This window comes from Ziziphus jujuba, chromosome 9 (assembly GCF_031755915.1).
Source record: "Ziziphus jujuba cultivar Dongzao chromosome 9, ASM3175591v1".
NCBI lineage: Eukaryota > Viridiplantae > Streptophyta > Magnoliopsida > Rosales > Rhamnaceae > Ziziphus > Ziziphus jujuba.
The window spans coordinates 16859088-16878170 of NC_083387.1; the positions used below are offsets into that span (position 1 = coordinate 16859088).

The following is a 19083-nucleotide window of genomic DNA, read 5'->3' on the forward strand; positions in this document are numbered from 1 at the left end:
ATTTATTATAAAAATATGTATATTAAATTGTTTAAAAAATTATTGATATTATTTAATACATTTGTTTATTTTTTGTAGCAATCAACTCTTATGGAACATTCTTCTATGGAGACTTAAGGAAATAAGAAGTAAAATTTTATTTTGTGTGTGTATTTCTATAAACTTTATGTTTATGTATTTGGGCTATATTGCATTTTATTTTTTTAAGGATATATTTTATTATAATTATGAGTTTGCACTTTGATGTATTTTATTGTATTTTTATTTTGGTTCTTGATGTATTTTATTATATTTTTATTGCATTTTAATCACTTTATTTATATTTTATTCATAAGAAAAAAAAAATATATAAATTTCTAAAAAAAAATCAATTAAAAAAAAAGAGAAAACCGCCCTGCCCGTCCCCACCCCGCATTTAAGAAACGGGGAAAACCGCGGGGGTGGGATTGAAATTTCCAAGCGGGGATGGGGACGATATTTTAAAAATCGGTCCCGTCCCGCCCCGTTGACATTCCTAAGCAGATGCATGCTTCATGTTGAAATACTCTAGATGATTTATGGGTGTACAACTATTTTTCCATTCGGAAAGGTGATATCTTATTTCCCTATATGGTGCAAGAAATCCTTCACTATTAGTGTAACCAGCATCTACTAAGTAATAACAACCTAACACAGAAACATGTCTCCTATTAGTTTATGCAATGTTAATCCACTCATTGAAATATTTAAGGATTGTTCTTATCGGTTGGTACTTTTAATCTATTTGGCCTATTTATTGCATCTTGAACTACTCTAAAATCTGAAGCGGAAGCTTCCCAACTAGGTAATACAAATATGAATTCCATATTCGGGTTACATACACCTAAGACATTTGTGGCTATCTCACCATTTCTTGTTCGATATCTTGCCTTATCGATTTCGAATACTTTTACCTTAATATAAATTCCATCTAATGCTCTCAAACAATTCTACCACATAAACAAATTCACTCACGTCAGATAACGTCATTAACCAAACTAGTCCACAAACGTACCTTAAACATTTTTCATCTATCATCCGAGCAATTATCGGACACAGGTTCAGGATGCCTCAACAAAATCTCATGTAAGCGTAACACCCCATTCAATACTGAATTGAAATATCTACTAATTATTTGATCTATAGAATCTAATGATAATTGTACGATTCTCCATTTTGTCCCTTTCAAAGGGGATAAGTTGATTAGTAGGATAAGTTTATTCCGTTCTCCATTTTGGTTCCTAAACAATAGATTGAGACTATAACCTGTCCTGACCTAGCCTATCCTGTGTAACAAACATGGCCTTTGGCTGTTGAGCTTCTCTAATATCTGTGGCTAACATGATGGTGTGCAATATTTTAACCAAAAAAAGAAAATGATGATGTGCAATAAAACACATTCTTTCTTTGTGGCTGGCTGTTGAGCTTCTCTAATATTTGTGGCTCAAATGTCAACAAAGTGATCAAAACCCTAAAGAAGAAAAGACAAATATTTAAAATTTTCAAAAAACAAGAAAGAAGTAAAAGCTAAATGTTTTATTTTATTTTTTTATTTTTTTTAATCTTTAATTTAGTTTAAATAAGAAAAGTGTGAAGAGACATTTCTTTTGGCTAAAAGTGAAGAGACATATATATATATATTTTTTTTTGCTTGACCCCTATGCCCCCGCCACCCCAGCGACTCGAACTCGTGCTGGAGCAAGTAGTGGCTGCTCAACCATCAGGCCAGGCCATTTCATCTAAAAATGAAGAGACATTTTGGTTGTGTAAAAAGATATACATTGATATTTATACTATTAATACGTGTTGGGTCTAAGGTGAATCTTTTTGCACAAAGTAAATTTCATCGTACACTACATTCTCTTTTGAAATTACCACAAGCCCTTCGATTTTCTTTTTTTCCCATAATACATTCTCTTATGAAATTACCAAAAGCCCTTTGATTTTCTTTTTTTCCCATCAAGCACTCGATACTATTAAATTACTCTATGCATACAAATTGATCTCATGAGAATCTTCTTCAGCATTCACAGTGGAAGAGATAAACCTTGAAAAAAATGGTGAAAATTTTTAACAAAATTTTAGAGAAAGTATTTAATTTAGAATTTAAAAGATTTTAAAAGTGTTTAAAAATTTAAATGTATTTGATTTAGATTTTAAAAAAGTTTATACAAGTTTAATGATATTTAAGTCAGATTTTATAAAAGTTTATTAAAATCTAAGTGTATTTATTTAGAATTTTATAATTTTTTTTTTAAAATTTAGATGTATGCAAAAAGTTATTAATTTTAAAGAAATTTTATAAAATGATAGATTTTAATGAATTTGAAAAATTTTTAAAAGTAAAATTGTAAATATGAAATACAGTCTCAATTCAAAAATTTTGTTGGATTTTTATAAATTCTTTATAGAGTTTATGAAATTTCATAACAATTTATCAAATCTTTTAAAATCTATAATTCATTATAAATTTATTAAATAAATATAATACATCTTTTTAATTTCTACGATGAAGCATTGACGAAGCATTGACGACAATGATTAGATATCTGTCCTCTAGCCTCCAAGTGAGGCCTTGTTATTCATGGCTGCCACACAAATGAAGCTAGCAACTAAGACAAAGTAAAGTGGAAAAGAAAATTGCTTAGACAAATCATGGGGAAAATAACATTTGAAAGGAAATTTTTAGTAAATTTGCGAAAGAATGCAATAGAAATGGATATTTTGGTCGTGTAGAAAAAAGCTCTCTTGGGTTTTATGACATGCAAGAGTTTGACCAACATGCTTAAGCCCAATTCTTGGGAAACTTACTCAATTCCTCCTCTTTTTTTTATTTTTTATTTTTTTCTTTTTTGTGCAATTCCATAGAACTCTTGTCCAAGTATTAAAATATATTAGTTTTTACTATAGTTTGATTAATATAAGTGCTTAGTTACAGGAAAAAAAAAATGAAAAAGAAAAAAAGAAAAGAGATTTGAAAGGTATCAACCCTTATATCTATTCATTTTATTATGAACAAAATTAATAAATAAACAAATTTATTTTTCTTTAAAGGTATACAAAATTAGAAGATGTGGTATGAATTGTTTTCCTTTTTTAGTGAGTGAATTATTTTCTTTAGCACACAATCAAACAAATTCCACATATGTTGCCTGAAAAAAAAAAAAAAAAAAAAAAAGAAAGGAAAGAAAATCAAACAAATTCCAAAAAAAAAGAAAAAAAAAAGGAGAAAAGACAGAAAGTTATCAACGAGAACTGGAATGGAATGAATATGCAAATGCGGTCAAATTGACCATCAGATTCCAAGTGGACCCCATGGACTACCAACCCAAAATCTATAGAGAAAACATTGAGATTTGTTTTTTTCGTTGGTGGAATAAATAAGAAGTCAAAAGGAGGGAAACCACCCTGGCTTTAGCAGGAGTCTTCTGCTCAATTCCAAGCTGACCCGCATAACCGAACCTTCGCGTCTCCACTATTTAATGCTCAATTACATAAATTGGGGTTTGAGTTTTCTGTTTTGTTTTTGGAAGATTTGATTGTTGCAGAGCTGAGCAACCAAGGTTAATTGTCGCCATGGACGGTGTGCTTAACAAGCTAAGGAATTTGGATGCCTATCCCAAAATCAATGAAGATTTCTACAGCCGTACACTCTCCGGTGGCGTTATCACTCTCGTCTCCTCCTTCGCCATACTTTTCCTCTTCCTCTCCGAGTTCAGTATGGCCCTCTCGCTTTCTGTTTGAAGCTTTTTATTATTTATTTATTTACTATTTTTTTTTTTTTCCATCTGATTCCTGAATTTGACGGTAATGGAATTGGGGTCCTTGCTTTTCAATTGTGTTTGGTCACCAAGAGAGTTTGAGGGAATGGAGGGTAAAGAAAAAAAAGAAATTGTGACTAGTTTATTTCCAATATGGTCTCTCATTTTCAAAACAAATTATCGGGTTGCGAAGCATCATTTTTTTTTTAATTTATTTTTTTATTTTGATGCTGAGCTTGTTTGACTCTCATTAAAAAAAAAAAAAAAAAAAAAGCTGATTTTTTTGGTTTTAGAAACTGCTTTGCTGAGGATCCCAAGTGTGAAGAAATATTTTTGGATCACAAGATAATTTATAGGATTTATAAAGGTAAGATTGGAGTAGATCAATATTATTTTGGACGAGAATCTGATAAATTCTTAGTTTCTAAAAACCAAGCAGGTGTAGTGTGTGTAGAATTGGGGTTTATGGGCAGGAAAGCTTTACAAATGAAATTGGACTTAAAAATTAGGCTTGTTAACCGCTCATTTTGGTAACGAGTTTCGTTCTCTGATTTTCTTTTTTGTTTGAGAGATCAAGCATATATATATATATATATACATATGCGTGTTGTGTGAATGATAAATGAATAATTACTATTTGCAATAACCCGAAAAAAAAAAAAAAAGTTTATTCAATGAGCTTCATTTTATAAACTGTTTAAAATAGTTTTCGTTTTGGTGTTTCCACCTTTTTTTTTTTTTTTTTTTTTTTTTTCCTTTATGGTTATGTGAGTAATGTAACTATGATTTAAAGCATGTGTCAATTATACACAACTAAAGTAAAAGTAAAGTGTTGTGAGAAAAAATTGAAAACAAAAAAAAACATAATCAGGCACTAATTTAAACACAGTTCAGAAAATAGATGCACGGAGGAGAAGTGCGACAATCTACAAGAGTTTAATCGAGGCTTTCTATAAGTTATCTAGAAGATAGTTCATGGCATCCAACATTATTCAACGGGAAATCTGAAAGAACTTTTGATATTTTATTTTTCTCTACTCATTGCCATTCTTGTCTATGCAACATGCATATCACAATGGATGCATTTTGGGCATCCATAGAACAGCTGAATTTGAAAAGTCACTATGGAAAATAATAGTCTTTCTGTACTGGTATTATTTGCTAGTTAATTATTGTTAACCAAAAGGTCAAGGAAAAAAACCATCTTTACCACCTTTTGTATGGGGGAAGAGTCAGACTTTTATTTTGGTACATTAACGTTGGGCTATTTCTGTTACTCATTTTATTGGTCTTTGTTGGAGTGTGAGCATAAAGTCTTCTCATGGAAAAAAGTTGTGTTAAAAAAAGGTCTCCCCTCAGATTAATATTCTTTTTTTGAATAGTTCTTTAGAGATGAATGCACTGGTTAATTGGACTGGAATAGGACATATAACTGCAAATTTAAACGGTGACCTGTTTGCATTACACTTTCATCTTTTTCTGGGAATTTTGGGAACTGTAGGTCAATGGGTTGTTACAAGCTGGTTGCAAAGTCATGTGCTATGTTTGTTTTGGTATATTTGGTTGGAAAGCAATATTGAACGCAGATGGAAAATTGTGATTTGGCATTTTAGTTGGAATTCTAAAAATTCTTATTAACTTGGATGATTAGTTAGCCATCCCCATGTTCATAGCTTTTCTTAGAAAGTTTTTTCTCGTTTCTTTATTCGTATTTGAGTTCCCTTTAGATATTAATAAAATTTTCATGAAAATGCTTATATAATAGAAGAACGGTCTTTTCTGTATGCTTTCCCTGGTTCCATTGCTACCAAGGTTTTTCTATGCAATCAACCGGATCATATCAGATGTATAGAAAGTAGGCCTACTATGCTATTTATGACTTATGAGAGGGGTGGAAATTTTCTTATTGTGGAGGCGGGTAAGCAGCTCCTTCTAGGAAAAGAGTGATTTTTTTTTTTTTTTTTTGGGTGTCCCTTTCTTCCTTTCTTATGGCACTTTAAGATGTTTATTAAATTCTGTTAATATATCTTCACATTTTTTGAAGATTACAAGTATAACAAGTGGCAGAAAATTTTGAGGATTCATGTATAAGAACTATATCTGAGTATCCATATTTGCGATGTGAAGTACTACCTGAAAATAGTTTTTTGCCAAATTACTAATGTGTCCTCTCTCTCTCTCTCTCTGATATTTAATTTGCCATTGATTCTCTCTTTTCTCCTGATAATATTTCACAATTTCATCTTTTTGGTCATTTTCTTAGCTCTTTCTGTCATGTACTCATGTTGGCTTAAGGGAAAGTATTTTTCAGCAGTAAGTCTAAGAAATCACAAACTTTGGCCTTTTTAGAAAGTTATGCTTGTTTGTCAAACATATAAAATTCCTTGGCAATAGATGTGGATAGATGAAGGAATGAAAATTTTCTTTTTAAAATGGAAAAGCTAGGGTCATACTCAAAGATGACTACAATGCTGCAAGGTCTTGTTACACTACTAACTTGAGCTATTTTTTGCATTTATCATATTATGCAATCAATTTGGTGCTGATTGCATGTCAATTTTCTTCCCTTCATCTATTTATTTATTATTAAGTTGTGTTTCTTTACAGTTATTTTTTGGTTGACTAGATGCTTTTATTTATTTTTATATAACTATATAATTTATCTCATGCATGTGAGTGTGTTTACAATTATTCCTTCATCTTGTTTGTCTTTAACAATTAGCAATTTTAAGGGCTTTATTCGAAATAAAGGAGAATCAATCCTTTGGAGATACTGGTACCTGTTATATTTTTGGCTTCCTTTTATGTTTGTGCTTTGAAGGAGTTTGAAGATATTTGAAGATATTCTTGTATATTTGATTCGTACAAGTTGGAAGGATGTTACTCAGTACTGTTGTTTCAGTTTTCTTGACAGTATTACAGGATTCATTCTCTTTTATGCAATATTTTAATATTAACAAGGTTTAGAGTTGACTATATAAAAGAGCACTATTGTCTTTGCAGGATTATACCTCCACACTGTTAATGAGACAAAGCTTTTAGTAGATACTTCAAGAGGGGAAACGCTACGAATCAATGTAATCATTGATTTATATTTTGAAAATAATTTATTCATTTTTTTTTGAAGAATAATGAAACAGCTGTACAGTATCTAATCACTTTCAGATTTGCATTTGTGATGCTTGCAAGTGATACCATTGATCATTATAATCATTGATTTATTTCTTGAAAGTAATTTATTTATTTATTTTTTGTGGAAGATTAATGTAACAGCTCCATATTATCTAATTTTTTCCAATTTTGTTGTGATGGCCTGTTGATACTTATGTGTAACACCTTAAGTTTCAATACTCTCAAAGTTTTCTTCTGATTTTGGAATTACTATATGCGGGTTATCTGTGAAATATAAACTTGCTAATCTGTCAGCCTTTAAATTAATAAGTAATTTCAAGTTTAATTGGTAACCTTTTTTGTTTTTTTTTTTTTTGGTTTTGGTAAGTGCAGTTTGATGTCACTTTTCCTGCTATTCGATGTTCATTACTCAGTCTTGATGCAGCTGATATCAGTGGAGAGCAACACCTTGATATAGTATGTCTGCCATTATTGATTTCTGTTTCTTGATCTCATTTTTCACAATATTAATTGCATTTAATTATTTGATTAGTCATTTCAATGTTTTCATATAGCTGAAGACTACTTCCCTTTCACTTTGACACTATTTCTTTCCATTTCTTGTTTTACTAACATTGTTTAGCTTGCAATTCACCAAAAAAAAAAAAACATTGTTTGACTTGCAGAGACATGATATAGTCAAGAAGAGAATTGATGCTCATGGTAATTTAATAGAAGCTAAGCAGGATGGAATTGGAGCACCAAAGGTTCGTGTAAAATAATACCGTACAGTTTTTTCTTCAGCAAGCATTTGTTATCCCCTTGCATGGTTTATTATCTACTTTTCTATCGATATTTTCACTTCTAAGCAGTTTTACTTTCAAATGTATTTTGTCTACCATCCTATCTATATTACGTATTGGACATGAATATGTTAAAAAACAGAATAACATGTCTTGCAAATATCAATATGCATAGACTTTATTTTCTGTGTTGCATTTATTTTTTTATTAGGACAGACTTTAAATTGGAGGATTGGGGATGTTAAACCCAAGTCCTGATTGAACCAGGACAAGGTATCATAGACATGTTGGCCATAGCTACCTGAGCTATCCCTGAGTTGAATATGCTTTGCATGGTTGCAAGCCTATTTTAATTTATGTTAGCTTTGAACAATTTGGCTATTGTCTTGTGTTATAGAGCATACTACATATATTATGTTATTAATATTAGACAAACACTAAGAAGCAGAAAAGTATGTTGTTTGCATGTCAATTTACATTTTGAAGCAGATATTCAACTAAACTTGGTTTTTTTTTTTTTTTTTTTTTTTTTTTTTTGGTGATATGAAACTTAACTAGTTTAATATTAATTGGGGGTATGGCAAATTCTCTTGTACAGTTAAAAAAATTTGGGGGGGGGGGGGGGGGGGGGAACCTAAGCTAATGATACAAAATTGTTGAGCTCTACAATAGTTTTAGGAACGTAGGACTGAAGTGATGAATAAGAATCAAGTGTTAAAACAAAAGAATTGCTGAACTGGCATCCATGATATATAGAGAGAAATTCAAGTGAAATCAAAGTATGGGAATATGGAGGTGGTGGAACAAGGCTATGGGGAGAATGGAGAGCCAAATTAGCAAGAGGTTAGATCTTTATTGAACTCAGCATGTAGATCAAAGGAACAGTCTCAGACTAGGGACTATAATGGATGATAACAGATTCATGAGAATCAAGCTTTGGAGGAGAGGACCGAATGGTCTTTGAAGGATTTGCAGCATTAGAAAACTTATCAACTCAAACTGGAGGATCAATTATCATCGTTCTATTTTTTTTTTTAGATCATTTATATGCATTCATAAACATCCTTAAGCTCTTTTGAAGTGGATGGAGCCTGAGAATTGATATGATCCCATAAGATTCTCATATCTTCATCCCTGTCTTCAAAAATCTTACAATTTCTTTTACATATTGTTCAAACAAAGTCAACATCATCTCTTTCCATCATTTGCCACCCCTGATAATTTCAAATTTACTTACCATCCATACAGAACAAGATTGAGATTGAGAAATTTCCCATAACATGTTGAATTAATCTTTTATTATCATTACATGTTTTAGCAAAACTGTTTCTTAGGTTTTGATTAATAGATAGCCCATTTATAAGTTTGGATTCGGCTCTTTTATTTTATTTTATTTTTCACTTTTTTAAAAGTTACATGAATCCTGCTTCAAATTTTAAAGTCTAAGGCCCACTTCAAGTTAGTAGCATTTAGGCCCATAAACAACTCACTAGAACCCTTTTCTTCAACCTTTTACAGTTAATGTGCTGAGAAGTTGGTATAATATGGCTTTTCACTTGCAAAATAGAAATCATCATAAAAAATTTCATTGGGCAATAGTGGGAATGAATTTGAAACTATTGAACGTCAACCAGTTTTTCGAACCATGCGTTCCATAATCTGTCTCCATGATAGGTTTTGTACTGATATTTACTTAGAAAGCTACTAAGGTAACTAAAGAGCAATTTTAAAGGGAGATTGTTATCAAAACTAAATTCAGAATTAAGATGTAAGCTCAAGTATGTTGTAATGTGGAAAACCTGACTGAAACAGATACATGGGAAATAGACATCATAGATTGTTGTGGGAGGCAAGAACTAGCAGAAACCACCCTGAATGTGTTGCAACTGTTTCAACTTCAGGCATCTGATGATGCATCATATAATGGAGGTGGTTGAGGTGGGTACCAATAAAAAGCCCTATGTATTAGGGTAAAGATGGTACCCTCTATTGATTGGTCTGAGGCTTCTAACACCAGCAAACAGCGGTAGTGGCGTCTGGTGTCAGATATGATGGAGTTATTTCCAGGATTACCTTCTGGGCTTTAGATATGGTGGTGGTGTCCATCACAGAGATATGTGAGAATTGAAGCAGTGGTGGTAGTTTGCGGATCTTCTTTGATGACAATTGAGGTGAGGGGTCACCTGGTGTTTGTAGAATGATGGCTTCTGAGTTGATTGGATACTAGTGTTGTTGTCAATGGAGCTCATAATTGGTGCCAACTAAAGTGGTGTCAAGGGATTGACTGCAGTGGCTTGTGACTCTTAGTTGGGCGAATCTAGGTTGCAGGAGGTAGATTTGCAAGGTCTGAGTCTTTTGGAGCTTGTGGTGACAGCTAATGTGTGTTGGTTGACAACAATGCCAAAGGTGCAGTGGCAGCAGCAACTTTTGGTGGGGAGTAATGGTGCATTAGTAATCCTTATGGGTGAGTTATCACTGGCTTTTGGCTGGCATGAAGTTTTGAAGTTGATGATGGGGTTGGTTGGCTGCAGAGGTCTCCTTCAGGGGTGGCACACTGTGGACAACAGAGTATAGTGAAAGCCTTGAAGCTTATGCCAGATGATTTCACAATGAATTTGAGCGGCAAAAGTTATGGGGAGTGAATGTGGACTTTGGTGTTTGACAATAGGAATTGTGGAAATTAAATTTAGATATGCTACCTTTTGGTACAAGACAAGAAAAGAGCAACAAAGAGAAGGAAATTCTAAAATCTTTTATTATGTCTTCTTTTCTTGGTTTACAAGAACTTGGTTTTGTAATAAAGAAACCTAAACTAATAAGGAAACTTAACGAAACCAAACAAAATCAAATCCCTATAGTATGCAAAATCAACAGCCAAAGTAAAGCATAAATATTTAAGACATTCATATTATAGCTTGTCAGCATTACGTATGGGATCTTGGATCTGATGGGTTATTTATTTATTTATTTATTTCCTAATGCAGATTGAGAAACCTTTACAGAGGCATGGTGGCAGGCTTGAACATGATGAAACATATTGTGGTTCATGTTATGGGGCAGAGACGGTATTTATTGTTTCTCTGTTATGTCTTCTCTTTTTGTACTTTATTCTTCTCATAATTTCAATACATATAAAGAGTTTATTTCTGTTAGGCCACAATTTGGCACGTGTAAGTAGTGATGTTAATTGAAAAAACAATATTTTCTTTTACATTGTTTTCATGTTATGATTTATTTTGGACCAATGACTGTGGAGTCTGGCTATGTAGCTAAAAGTCAGTTTTCTGTCTTTAAAACTAGAAAAATAAAATACTTTAAACCAATTGAATTTGAAATCTGTTTCTAGAACAGTTACAGTGAGCAAGCATGCTTATTTCTTTTCAGGGACTTCATATTGTGTCAAGGCATTCAACATTTTGATAGCTCACTTGACTGGATTTTCTTCTTTCTGTCTCTCATCTTGCTGTTTTATACCACATTGAAATTTTCACTCACATGGTTGCCCTTACAAAATAATGAAAAAGTTGGTACATTACTGCTTAAAGTGGACAGTTTTCCTCGAAACTGAAGATGGAACCTCCTAAAGAAAACTTTTATACACATAGCCTGTTGTTTGATCGTTGAGATTGCTATTATTACTGCTCATGGGAAATTAGGCATGTGGAAGGGCATATTTGTATATCTAGCAAAAAATAAACTTAACCATGAATTTATAGAGTGAAAACAACAACAACAACTACTACTACTAATAATTTAAATATGAATATATGTACTGGAGTGGAAAAGGATTCTAAGTTCATAAGTTATATGGTGAGACGTATTCATAGTTTGGTTGTACCTTGATGGCATCCCTAAACTTATGTGCAAACCTGTAAAAGTTCTGTTGTTTAATTCCATTATGCTTAAATCTCTCTCTTCTTGCAGTCAGATGATGATTGCTGCAACTCATGTGAAGAAGTTCAGGAAGCATATAGGAAAAGAGGTTGGGCTATGACGAATTCAGATTTGATAGACCAGGTTAGTTTATAAATGCTCTGTTTTTCTTAGGTATTTCCTTGGTAAAATCAGGTAGGCTGACATGCAATGAATGAGAAAATTTACTTTCTTTTACATGTATTGCATTGACTGTTCATGGAGCATATTGTACGTGCTATCTATATATTATACCGGTGAATATTTTAATGTGGCTGCTTTTGTCTTTGAAATCTTATTTTATAATGGTACCTTAAACGCTTTATGCACATTTGTTACTAAGGAATTGTATGATGGAGTGTTGATCTGGAAATTGCATTATGCAAGTGTTCTATTTCATATTTAATTTTTCTCTTGTTTCGTTTAAATTTATGTAATTAGTTTCCTTCATAATGAGGAATTTAATTTATTTTTGTAATATGTAAATTGTTTAAGCTTCCTAAAGTTGGTATTTTTCTTGAAATCAATCAGAAAGTGTTATTTTTTATTTTTTTAAAACATATATATAATTTTACTTTATTGATAAACAAGTATAAATTATAATAAAGAGGCATTTCTAGGCCTAGGAAGGTGCTTAGTTATTGTCTATGCTTAGATATTTAAATTCAAATATATCCCTTAAATGTGCAAATCGAATGTTCATGGTACTTTGATGACTTTATTTCTCATTTAACTCACATACATTCCTGATGTACAACATACATGTGTATAAGCCTAACTCCAGATTTGTGTTTGACCCAAATTGAATGAATTATGTGATAAATAAAACTATTCATTTATGCATCTAAAAGACATCATAAGGTTTAATCAGAGTCAAGTGCCTCTTTATATCTTTCTACATATTGATACTTGATTTGTTGAGGTGATATGTGGTGCATTGAAGGCCAGTGTATGGCGAATAATTTTGAGCAGGTCTTTCTTTGTAGAATTTTGAGTACTGTTATTTCGTCCATCTCCGTCAATTTTGAGAAATATGGAGCAATATTCCTACTTTTGTACACATGAATGACTGTTTGATTTTTGCTATAGTATTTTGTGAACTCTAACTTTGAACAAAGGAGGAAAGTTATTGGAAAATGTTGGTCGGTATAATCAATGGTCCCCTCATGAAAGCGTTGTCTTTCTGAGTACAGACACGATGTATAGATACATGCATTTCTATCCATATGGTAAGCTCTAATCTTAATTGTATTTCTTATGCCGTTTTGGCTTTCAGTGCAAACGGGAAGGTTTTTTCCAAAAAATAAAAGACGAAGATGGTGAAGGATGTAATATTGAAGGATCACTTGAAGTTAATAAAGTGGCTGGAAATTTTCATTTTGTACCTGGGAAAAGCTTACACCTGTCAAATATGCATGGTTTGCTGGCTTTGCAAAAAGATAGTTATAATGTAAGACAGTTTGGCTCCTTTTCATGTAATATATTATGGAATTTGGTTGTGTTTATCCATATTTTTAAGCTTCATCGTTCCTTTTGTTTTGAATTCCAAGAAATGTCTCAGCTGTCTGAACTCTGTCTTGCATGGTACAGATAAGTCACAAGATAAATAGGTTAGCTTTTGGTGACTACTTTCCTGGCGTAGTAAATCCCCTTGATGGGTAATTATTTCTCTTTACTCTTGCTGAGCACTTTCATAGATTGTTCAATCTGGTTTCAACCTAATACTGATTAAATTGAAAATAAAATCCAATGTGCTGATTTTTCTTCAAACCACAAATATTTATAAGTTTTGTTCACGTAGTATGGTACTATCAATTGAAGAATCTTTCCAAAACTGCACATGAATTTTCAAATTGGAAATTGGATACAATGTTTCACATTTAAAAGAAATTAGTCTATCACGTAAAATGTTAAATGAATATGTGAGAACCTTGAAAATGAAACTTTTACGTAAAATGTTATGTAAAATGAATATATAAGAACCTTGAAAATGAAACTTTTATGTAGAACGTTAAATGCATATGTAAGAACCATGAAAATGAAACTTTCTCAACATATTTTTCTATTTTATAAATTAATTATTTTCTCATTTTCCTTAAATTTTACTTTTATTGCAATACATTTTTAGGGTACAATGGATGCAGGAAACTCCAAATGGTATGTACCAGTATTTTTTGAAGGTGGGTAGCAACTGGTATCTATTCCATGTTTAAGATTTCCAGAATAATCTTGTCCTGTATTTTGTTTTTCTTCTTTTTCTTCTCAATTATTTTTTAAATAGATGCCTATAGTGGGAAAAACCTTTCAGTTGAATACTGATTGAAATATCTGACTTAAACGCAAATACATACATAATTAGCTTTTGGAAAGCTCATATTAAAGAAAAAAAATTCAGATGGCCAGGTTATATAAAGTTATAATCTATTATTCCTTTTTTTCTTTTTTTAAAAGAAATTTACTTTTAAGAGTACTTGAAGATCAATTTTCTTCTATCAGCTACGTGCATTGATAGAAAAGCAAGGGTGTTTCAGATTTCATTTAATCTTCAAAAAAGGAGAATCTTTTATGCTTAGGTAAATGTTGAATGCTGTTTAGTATGAAGGGGAGGTTAATTGTCTTCTCAACTTTGCTGGATTATTATGAGTTGCATGCACTCATTTGAATGACTGTTTTCTTTGGCATTTTATGCATCATCCTAACAAGTAATTTTCACATGTGAAGTTATTTAGACATTTGTTGTACGCGTCACAGGTAGTCCCTACTATATACACCAATGTCAGAGGCCGTAGTGTGTATTCGAATCAGGTATTGTCAAATATATGCAGTCTTATTATATTATTTTATTCGTTAATGTTGTTCTGAGATGCTCCAGCATTTGTACTCTACAGTATTCTGTGACAGAACATTTTAAGAGCTTTGAAAATGCACATTCCCAGTCACTTCCTGGTGTTTTCTTCTTTTATGATCTTTCTCCAATTAAGGTAGGTTCCTTTGTACAACCAGTAAAGCTATTTGTGTACCTTAGAGCCTTCCAATTATGCAGATACTTTAGCAGTTGAGCTATCATTGATGATAGCATCCGATCTTGTATTCTTTTTTCATTTTTTTGTTTTTTTGGGTTTTTGTTTTGTTTTCCTATTTCTATTTGTTAATAGTAGTTAACTGATAGTTAAAAAAAAAAAAAGAAAAAAAAAAGAACTATGTAATTAAAGAAAAGGAATAATTTAATGGTAATACATTACACCCAGTGAGAAAGAAACATACAAAAGTTATACTGAAGTTAAAATTTAAGATGAAAATCCAGCAGAGTATAGCACTATAGCAGCAAGTCAATCCATCTTTATTTTGCTCTTATGCTGCAGGTAACCAATTTAATATGCTTTTTCTCTTGTTGCCATCTGGACTTTTCTAGCTGTTCCATTACCAGAAATTATGATTGATTTGGTTCAAACTCACTGCAATAATCATTAGTTTTGTGACATCTCTGTGACTATACTGCTATTTACCTTATTCATTCTAAAACAGTCATCATCTTGGTTCTAATAGACCTTGCTAGTTGCTTTAATTTCTTAAGCAACTATTATATATGAAGTTCTACGACATGCACAGCTCTTGCTCTTCCTTTTATGCTTTTATTACCCCTGTACTTTTATCTCTTTTTACCTTACGTTTGATACCTAACATTGTTTGCAAAGCATCTGAAGTACAGAAGTCACTTCTGTTTAACAGTGTTTTTATCGAGAAATTATATTATTAAAAGCAATGGCAGTTAATGCAATCTTGCAAAGATTGAAATTTGAAAGAGATTAGAGAACCTCTTGATTGGAGCTCTAATTTGAAACTCTTAAGAAAGGAAAAAGGGGAAGAAAAATTCATGTAGAGTTTACAAGGGAGCTACAATTCTCTTGAAAGTATCAAATAATTCAGGTATAAGAGAATAGTAACAATAATAGTTTAACGTGGGGTTCTCTATCAGTCTCTGTATTATGACATTTCTGTTTACAAGGTGATTTCTAATTCCATGTTCATCAAGATATAAGATGTGGGCATGTAATTAACAAGTGCCCCTGCATGGCAATGATTAAGATGGTTCAGTAGACCATATTATTAGTGTTTAATGAAATTTGACTTAACACTGGTTGTTGGTATAATAAGATTGCATTAGTTTTATAATTTGTGCCCCTTAACTAATATGTCATTTAGCTACATGTTCTAATTGCGTCGTAAGGAGGAGGTAGCGTATGATTTTGGCAAAAAATTCAATGGCATGTGAAGTATAAGCAAATCCAAGCAAAAGAAACCAACAAGATGGTGAAAAAAAGTTAAGATAGAATAACTCTAGAATCATCTGCATTCATGATGCTAAGATAGACTGTACCATTTTTCACAAGATGTGGTCTGAGAATGAAGGATTTATCACGCACCAAGAGGATGTGCAGGAGTGATAAAGGGGCAAGTTCATCAGCAATGATGGAATAGTATAAAAACAAGTGAATGAAGTGGAAAAGGTTGTACTAAAAGCATAATTTAAAAAAATGCAGATAGGGTAGTGAGAGAGATAAGTTAAAGGGATGAGAATAAGTGAGACCAACCTTTCCATCTGTTTAGGCATCTGGTGTTTGATTTTTTATAATAGAAACTGAAAATTTTCATCTTGAAGTTTAAGATGAAGCAGTTAGGATCTGCAGGAATAGTTACCCTTGTGCACGTTTATTGGACTTTAAAAAATGAGCTAAGCCAATTTTGTAATTTTACCTAATTTAATTAGTTAAATTTTGGTGATTTTCATCTTTCCTTTTCTTTACACAGTTGTCACCTTAGGGGCTTTGTATGAGAATGGGACAAAATGAAATGATAAAGAATCCTTGTATTTTCCTCCATTTCTTATTCTTGGTATTTTGTTTCTGAAATAAATAGTATCTGGATCGATCCTTATTTACGGTATTGGTTCACTATCGCTAACAAGACTGGAAATTTTGTTGACCTTCTTTATTTTTCAGTGTCATTGCAAAGTCAAAATTTCATAGCAAATTTTGTGACAAAATTTTGTGTGTTGCAGGTGACATTCAAAGAAGAACATGTCCCATTTTTACACTTCTTGACCCACATTTGTGCCATAATTGGAGGTATTGTTTTCTCTCCTTTACATGCACACACATCAAGTTATTTCTCCCCTTTTTCCCCAGTGGTACTTAGTTCTCAAGTTCATTTATCTGTTAAAGTGCATTGTGTGTGGAATTGCTCTTTTAATCTGATAAAACTAACCTCATTTTATTTTAAGTTAATGAATTTTAAATTTAGATTAATAGTTGTAAGAAAGTAGTTTATGAATAATTGGATGAAAACACATGCATATGCAACTCCTTAAGATAATAGATTAAACTTTGTATTGAATCTCATGAAGCTTGAGTTTTTCTTCTATTCCTGGTTGGCTACTCCACTCGATACATAGTGACCCTTTCCCTATGTTTTTTCTTGTCAAGAAATTATTTAGTAAACATAGTGTATGGTGACATGGTACACTTAGCAAATAGGAAATTGCCCTGTCAAAATACTTTTGACCTCATCTTTACTAAATAAATCATCCCTCTTACACTCCTCAGACATTGTTTCTTCATTTGTTTGTTTATTCCAACAAGATGCAAAGCCTTCAAAGAGGGAAAAAATAAAAAATAAAAAAAATGATGCAAAGCGGATCTGCAACTTGTTCAATATGAGGAGACTTGCTTGGCTTGTAGATTAGAGAAATAGTTTCTAATTAAGAAGATGGCTTGGGCATTGGGCAGTGCCTAAAAGGAAGAGCAGTGAAACTGCTCCTCTAGCTTCAAATAACTCTGCCCCAAAACAGTTAGCAACAACAAAAATTTCCCTACTATTCTTCATGGATTGGCTAGAAGCGTAACTAACATGTGAAATTTGCATCATACCCAAAAACAAATAAACAAAAAAAGAAAAGAGAAAATCCTCTTGAGAAAACGGTTGAAGTGGTCTTGATGATGAAAGATCGACTTGACTCATTGATCAGTGGAGGTAATATTTTAAATTTTAAATGTCTAGCAAATTTTAATGGTGGAAAATAAATTTCATTGTCTGCTGCCAAAATTGAGATAAACGAAGTTGGTAGTGTTGGGGCTGATTTTTGTTACCAGATGATGCCTTAAATTACTTTGACATGGCAAGTTGTTTATTGGCTAAATTTACTGCTTCAGCATACACTTATGTATCTACCAATTTGTTCTTCCTCACCCTATTAGGGATTCGACTGGTTAGCAACTATGAAATTAAACTAATGACCCACTTTGTGGGTAACTGGTAGATCAATAGATTGTTTAATAGTAATATAAAGAAAACAGTTACTTATCCTGTACAAAGTTTCTAGATAAATTGTTTTCTTCTGATTGTTTGTTTGATTGACTTTTTCCACTATGGTTTAAATTTTAGTAACAAGTTCCGCATGGATAATGAATGCTTAAAGTTTTGAAATTGATATACTGGACAATATGTTATTATTATTATCTGCTTATTTATTTTTGGTTTGTTTGGTTGACCTTTTCCATTATGGTTTAAATTTTCATAACAAGTTTTGCCCGGATAATGTGACGCTTAAAGTTGTCTGAAATTGATATTCTGGACAATATATGTTATTATCATTATTATTTACTTATTTATTTTTGGTCAAGCAGATTTGATATTTTATCTGAAACCTCGTCCTCGGAAGAGTATCATATTTGAATATTTAGATTTACTGTGTTGGTCACTATCAAGTAAAATTAATTGTTTGTCATTTCTCCTCTTCTAATACTGCTTTGTTAGATCATGAATACTTTCTTTATGTTATGCATTGACCGCTTTAGAGATTAAAAGATTTACTCTGTAAATACAAGTTGTGGTTTTATTTTTATCCTTTGTTCCTTGGATGTGCTTTGATACCAAGTGACTAAAGATTGTTAACTATTTTCTGTAGGTATTTTCTCGGTTGCTGGAATAATCGATTCATTTATATATTATGGTCAAAGAGCAATGAAGAAGAAGATGGAAATTGGGAAATTTGGCTGAATTTTGGAACGTGTTTTACAAAAGAATGTACTTGCTAGCTTCTTGGACGGGGTGTGCTTAGGATCCGCATATGATCAAATACCTCGTTTCTCTTCCTAGCAAAAAAGAAAAAAGAAAAGCAAAAAAATCTCCGTCTTTATTCATCAACATTTTAACTTATGACATCGACTTTGTACATTATACTTTGAGCACAACATTTACAAGGGATTCATTCGTAGGATCGTTCTTTTTATGATTACTACTTAGGCAGAGTTAATAGCGTGGTTAACCTGTGTTATTTTTCGTAGTTTTAGAACACTTCTCTCTCTCTGTTTTTTCTTATTCTTTTCTTCTGTCGTTTATCTTGATGATACTGTGTAATCTATTATCTCGGTTGTTTTAAATCAAAGCAATGGTATAGCCCCTGCTAATGATATTATATC

The 19083-nt window shown here is 31.9% G+C and overlaps 1 protein-coding gene across 5 annotated transcripts; it reads left to right on the top strand.

The window, feature by feature from the left end:
* Positions 1–3369: 3369 nt before the first annotated feature.
* On the top strand, positions 3370–19083 carry LOC107427167 (uncharacterized). Of its 5 annotated transcripts, XM_016037517.4 has the most exons (13): positions 3376–3736; positions 6783–6856; positions 7284–7367; positions 7577–7657; positions 10678–10758; positions 11618–11710; positions 12882–13055; positions 13196–13263; positions 13734–13785; positions 14357–14410; positions 14494–14586; positions 16665–16731; positions 18570–19083. In XM_016037517.4, the coding sequence occupies exons 1-13, from the start codon at positions 3595–3597 to the stop codon at positions 18659–18661; spliced, it is 1155 nt and encodes a 384-aa protein (XP_015893003.3). In that variant the 5' UTR covers positions 3376–3594; the 3' UTR covers positions 18662–19083. The 5 variants fall into 5 exon arrangements, with proteins under 5 accessions (XP_060676485.1, XP_060676483.1, XP_015893004.3 ...); XM_016037518.4 differs by lacking the exon at positions 14494–14586 and having other exon boundaries at positions 3373–3736; XM_060820500.1 differs by lacking the exons at positions 13196–13263; positions 13734–13785 and having other exon boundaries at positions 3372–3736.

Coding starts and splice junctions, on each gene's coding strand:
- LOC107427167 (XM_016037517.4), top strand. CDS start 3,595: ATGGACGGTGTGCTTAACAAGCTAAGGAATTTGGATGCCTATCCCAAA. Junction 3,737..6,782: donor CCTCTTCCTCTCCGAGTTCA/GTATGGCCCTCT, acceptor TTGTCTTTGCAG/GATTATACCTCCACACTGTT. Junction 7,368..7,576: donor GAGAGCAACACCTTGATATA/GTATGTCTGCCA, acceptor TTTGACTTGCAG/AGACATGATATAGTCAAGAA.